The 6,000-nt window shown below is 54.4% G+C and overlaps 1 protein-coding gene across 2 annotated transcripts in view; it reads right to left on the minus strand.

The window, feature by feature from the left end:
* FGF14 (fibroblast growth factor 14) overlaps nucleotides 1–5,673 on the minus strand; it is a 405,181-nt gene extending 399,508 nt beyond the window's left edge. For both annotated transcript variants that reach the window (XM_051632114.1, XM_051632095.1), the window contains exon 1: nucleotides 5,093–5,673. In XM_051632114.1, coding sequence (XP_051488074.1) covers nucleotides 5,093–5,300 — 208 coding nt within the window. In that variant the 5' untranslated portion in view covers nucleotides 5,301–5,673. The remainder of the gene's footprint in view (nucleotides 1–5,092) is intronic.
* Nucleotides 5,674–6,000: the final 327 nt, after the last annotated feature.

Raw genomic sequence — 6,000 nt, forward strand, 5'->3', positions numbered from 1 at the left:
TAGTTTGCTATTGGTATTCTAGACTCACAGCGTTTCATTCTACATGTTGCATAATTATACAGAAACCTTAGTAGTGACCCCACCAAAATACCAGCAAAATACCAGCTCAGAGTCAGTGGAATGCCCTGCTTCCTTTTTCTTTAGTTTTATGAAGGCTTCTTGAAAAACATGGTTTCCAGTTTCAAACAGTTCTTTCCCCTCCAGATTATACTTTTATAGGCATTTGCTGGATCTTTGCAAAGGGACAAATTCTGAATGTCTAAATCACTCCTTCTCTAAATTTCAAGTCAACTGGCATTTTAGCTCAAAATTTATATACTTAACATAATGAAAGCAGGTAAGTAAACATCACACTGAAATGAAACTGCATACACATAAATATTTAAATCAGTGACATGTGTAAATACATTTTTCATATTTTCCCTAAGTCATCCTTTGTATATTTGAATTCACTTACAAATGGCCTATCATTAGCAGACATTGAATTAGGTGCAAGCATTTTATCACAGTACGGAGATGCATGAGCAGGCATAAATTTCACCCCTTAACAAGCAGAATATGCAATTTAATTTGATCAAGAATAATTAAATTTGTATAAATTCAAGAAATTTATTCCATAGAGGATAAAACTTCAGTAGGTGAGGTACATGTAAATAAGTATTTTTACATTTGAGTGAGAGAAACACATCATGGCTTGATTAACAGTGCAGGGATGATGGTATTTAGGCAGTCAGAGCTGCTACCTGAAAGAAACCTCAAGGGCCCAATTCTGAAGCTCCCCCTGAGGCAAAATACCCTCTGTTTTTTGGTGAGAGCTTTGCTTTCTATGAGTAAGGAAGGCAGTGGGGAGACCAATTTACTTAGAATTAAAATAAAGATACATGTGATGTATTTTATGGTCAGGACCCAAGCTTCTGCTTCAAACTGATCCAGTCCCACAGGGCTGTACTTAGGAACTTTTTGTAAATTATAAGTGACCATTCAAAAACAGTGTGACTATTTTATGGAAAAGGAGTTGAACGAGGGACTTTGCAGAGATCCCAGTTCCCCCACAGCCTGTGTTCCAGATGCTCTTCTCTTCATAAAGACTTTGTGTTTGAGATTGATTCATGATTGTCACTACCAGAAAGCAAATTCCTCTATCAGCAACGTATTTATAGTAACGCCAATTTCCATCTGCGCTCCTGTCAACATCCCTGACTGAGCTGGAGAGATGCCTCTCCTTGGAGGTAAATGGAAAGGAAACCTGATACATCCTCTGTCTGCTGGGCTGCCACCAGGAGTGAAATGTGATAGCAGTTCCTGCCATGGGGGCATCTAGTACTCCAGCCATCTAACTCATCTCCCATGGGCACCCTAACAGCTGTCATTTGGTTAAAAAAAATAATAATAATTGAAAAACAAAACAAAACACCGCTATTACTTTGCTTCAAAAAAGACTAGAGATACCCTCATTTCCCATTTCCCACTCAAGACCTAAATCCTCTCTATGACCTAGCTACGCCCAAACTAATCACACCCAGTTTAGGACCTCAAGGAAGGGGTGAAGCCACAAGCCCTGGCCCGGGCCTTATGGTCTCAAGCAATTTTTAACTCTTTGTGAGAAGAAGTGTCTCATCACACACTTCAAGAAGTCCTCTCTGTGTTTACCACAAGCCAGAATGACAGAGCTAGATGGAAACAATTACAAAAGCAAGTGAGGTCCAGGGAACCTAGCACATCGTAAATACTTTCATGCAGGACAGGATGCCAAAGACACGTGGGGCTTCGTTAATTTTTGTACTATTAAACTCGGGAAAACTCAAAAAAACCCACCCCAAAACAACAACTGGTCAGTTGGAAGCCAAGCCACACTATTGATTCTCAGTTTTTCTCCTTTGTGAAGAAATGTAAAGAGATACAATAATTGCAGCAATCAAAGGCGGCACCTTTCTGGGATAACAGTTTTGAAACAAATTTGGTCAATAAAAAAAAATGATTATCAAATAAAAAACAAAGCCTCCCGATACAACCCTGACAGCTACTTGCACACAGCCCACCGAAAACCTCACCCCTCCCTCCCCCTCGCTCAGATTGGTGCCGGTAAACCCGGGGGGGGGGCTGCTGGTGCCCCAGGGGGTTAGAGGGGAGCCCCGGGAGGTCGGGCATCGCTGCAGCCAGCGCTGGAGAGAGAACACGAAGCAGAGAACATCTGGAAATGAGCCACCCAGTTCCATTTCTGGAAAAAGATCAGCTGTTGAAAAAGACAAAAAAAGTGCACCAGGCCGAAAATAACTTCAATAAACTGAAATTGCAGCCAGCGCTAGCAGCCCAACCTGCTTGATTTTCTGCATGGTTTGATCAGCGGCAGCTGCTCGCTCGTGCGGTGCCTTTGGAGACCAAAAAGCCCAGCGTAGCTCCTGAAAAGTTTGGCGGACAGAGGGGGCCGGGGAAGGGCCGGGGCTGGCGGAGCCCCGTATCGCGGCGGAGCTCCTTGCAGAGGGGGACCCCCGGGGCAGGCCGGGCAGCACGGCACCGGGTCCCTGCTGTGCCGCCAGCGACCGCAGTCTGGATGATCTGTGCTCAGAGCAACAGCCCCTGTGGCCGAGCTACCAGCTGATCCGGCCAAAGGGATGATTAGCCTTCCCCAGAGAGACAGCCGCAGTTTAGCGGGAACGGGAAGTCAGGACGGGGCGTGCGGCTCGGCTGGGCTCTGCCTCCCGGCTCCTCCGTCGGGATCACGGCACAAACTGTGCCCGCGGAAAGCGAGACCAGACCTGGCCGGCGGGGACGGCAACCCCCTCATCCCCCTCCCCAGCTCTCCGACTCCCTGTGCGCCCCTGGCGCCCCCGGCAGCGGGGGGCAGCGACCCTCCAGCCCAGCCTCGGGCTTTTCCAGCCCGCTTGCTCACACCGCGTCCCTCCGCCCCCCACCCCAGGCACCCCGAGGGCTGGCTGAGCCCTCCGCAGGCAGAGTGGCAGTGGTGGCGGGGTGCAGTACCGCTCCTGCCATCAAAACCCACTCGCCCCGTGCAGAGAAGACAAGTGGGGCAAAGTCCCTGAGGCGGGGGGGGTGGTGTGCTGCGAAGCCCTGGCACCCCAAGGGACATGTCTCAGCTCCAGGGGACTGTTGCCTTATCAGCCTGCCCTCCGCAAGGACAGGACACGGGCCTTTGGGGAAGGGGGAGGAAAGAGGGAAGGAAGAGGGGAGTGTTAATAAGCTCACACGCAATCCCCCCGGTATGCAAACTGAAAGGTCTAGATATGGCCACCCTCCCAAGCCGTTCCTTCGGGGCATCGCCTCTCGCCCAGCGCACCCCGGCGCTGGAGCCGGGCCCCCCGAGGGGCGGGCGGCAGCGGACCGGGCAGGCGGTCACGACCCCTGCATGCAGGGGGAAAGGAGCCGTCCGCAGGAGCTGCGGGAGAGTGGCGGGCTGCCCTGCCCCTGCCTGCCCCATTCCGCCCTCGGGTGGGGAGGCACATGGCTTGGAAGTTGCCCCCGGCCAGGGGAGGCAGCTCGCTGCAGCGCCAAGGGGAGAGTGAAGCAACGGCACTTTGCGGGAGGCTGAGCTCAGCCTCCGGCGGGGCATTTCGGCCTCTTTGGTATGCTGAGAAGTGGCTGCTCTTTGCTGCAGCGGCAGCAGCGGGGAGGAAAGGGAGCGAGACGAGCAGGCAAACTGTAATGAGGGGGGGCGGAGAGAAAAAAATCCGCCGAGGTGCCCACCTCGACTCTGTATCGGCGCTGAGCTGGGCAAAGCAAGAGCCGGCACCCCAGCTGTCGGGGAAGAGAGGGGTGCGGGCTTTCAGGGCTGCTGCTTGTTGATGTTGGGGTGTCAGAGAGGCAACGAGAGTCTATGATCTACTACACTGCAGTGCCAGCGTCAGGAGCCTCCTGCTCGGGAGCTGCCACTGCAGGGCAGCCGGCACACACACAACAGCGCATCCCTCCCCTCGCAGCCCGGACTTCCGCGGCTCTCGCCTCCCCAGGCACGCAGCTGCTTGCCAGCAACCTGCCGGCCGGGGGGAGTGAGGAAGGCGGCAGGGGGTGGAAGACCAGACCCCGCTGCGAGGGGGGCGGGAGGGCCGGTATTTCCCCTGAAAAGCTCCCGGCTCCCCCGCCCGTCGAGTGTTCCTCCTCGCCAACCTTGCTCGCCCAGCCGCGGGCTTGGCCGCACGGACGCCCCGAGCGAGAGGGATGCAACAGCAGCGTGACCCCCCGGGACCGGGCGGCCCACAGCACCTGCATTTGCATTTCTTATGTAATGTACTGCAAGTTTCCCCCTCGGAGCCGGGGCTAAGAACCGAAGCGCATGATGCTGGCTGCCAGGCAGACATGGAGACGCAGACAGAGACACCGGCATGTGCACCGAGGGGTCATCCCGGCAGGGAGAGGCGGAGGAGAGACGCAGCCACCCGGGCGGTGCTGCTGCTGCTTGGCATAGTTTCCTGGGTTGCTGTCTGGGCACAAGCCCCAAGAAAGTGTCCGTCCCTTTTCCTAACGCCCCCTCCACCTTCCTGGCCTAGAGTCCCGGGCACTCAAGTGCTAACGGAGAGCCCGTAGGCCGGGGGGCCGGGGTCGGACTTGACTTCAGAAAGCCGAGTGAGGCGGGTAGGTGGGTCTGTGTCTGGGGGGTTCACATATTGCAAGCTAATCAGAAAGTGCTGTGCAGGACCTGAGCCCCGGCACGCTCACCCACCGCAGGCAGGGCCGCCTCACACCAGCACGGGAGACCCGGGCTCCTCTTCCCAAAACTGACTGGGGGTGTGCACGGGGGGCTCGCATCGGGAGCGGGGACGGTGGGGCTCTACCATCTTTTCCTCAAAAAGGGTAGGGATATAAAAGTTTCCTCTTTGGAAACAGCACACAGAAACTAGGAGATGCAGGCTGGGCTAGGGTCGACTTTGATTATTTTTTTCTTTTCTTTTCCGTGGTGACAGTGACTGAAGCTAATGCGAAACGCTCCTTGCCTATTCATACACGTATGCACATGCATGTCCGCGCTGGCCTCGTTATATTTTCCCCTTCTCCCCTCAGCAGGATTGCAGATCTACCTCGGCGAGCAACAGACAAGGTAGCATAAAAGAAAAACAACGCAGTGCAATGGATTGCTTACCAGTTTGGTTCTTGTTTTTCTTAAGACTCTTGCCACAAAGACACTGCAGCATATGCGATCCTTTGCTGAAAATGTTCCAAAGAAACCACATTGATTTGGGCGAAAAGCAATCCAGCAGCTTATACACCCTGAGAAAGAAGAGATCCTTGTGGTTGCATAATAATATATTGAGACCAGTTCTCCTGAAGAGGGGCACCAGTTTTATCATAGAAAAAATTATTATATTCCGATCTTCTCCCAGTTTTTTTTCCTCACGTGGTATATTTCTTTGAGACTTTTCAACGGATGCTTTTTTTTCAGCCAGGCTGAATGGTTAATTTCTCCCTAGATCAACACTGGATTATAACCAAAAGCGTGGAGAGAAAATAAAAAGAATTCCCTTTTTTTTTTTTTCAGCATGAAGCCAAACGAAAAGTAAGGTAGTGAAATCCCAGCCGAGGCCAAAACCTCATCAGAGACACCGGCAAAACGCGGAAGAAAGATCCCCAGAGAGAAAACCATAGCCTGGTACTTGACTGCTAGGAGGATGGGTGGATCTGCAGAACAAAAGCCACGGCAGGATCCATCCTACTGAACGACTGCCATTGTGCAGCCCCGCGGCGGGAGAGCGCACCACCGGCACCCGCCGAAAACCACCGGCTGAGGCGCAGAGACCCGCTGCCGGCCGCGGACCCCGCCCGCAGCCCCCCGCCGATGCCCCGCAGTCCCGCCGCCGCCGCCGCCCGCCCCTCGCCAGCGCGGGCCGCTTCGCCTCCCGGCCCCGGCTGCCGCTGCGCCCCGCACCGCCGCGCCGGAGGCAGCACCCGCCGCTCCGCCCCGCTCCGTGCCGCCCCGCGCCGCAGCCTCGGCGCCCAGTCGCCGGCGGGCGCCGGGGGAGGAGGAGCCGCCCAGCCCCGCCGGCCCCCGCC

This window comes from Apus apus, chromosome 1, assembly GCF_020740795.1.
Source record: "Apus apus isolate bApuApu2 chromosome 1, bApuApu2.pri.cur, whole genome shotgun sequence".
Lineage (NCBI taxonomy): Eukaryota > Metazoa > Chordata > Aves > Apodiformes > Apodidae > Apus > Apus apus.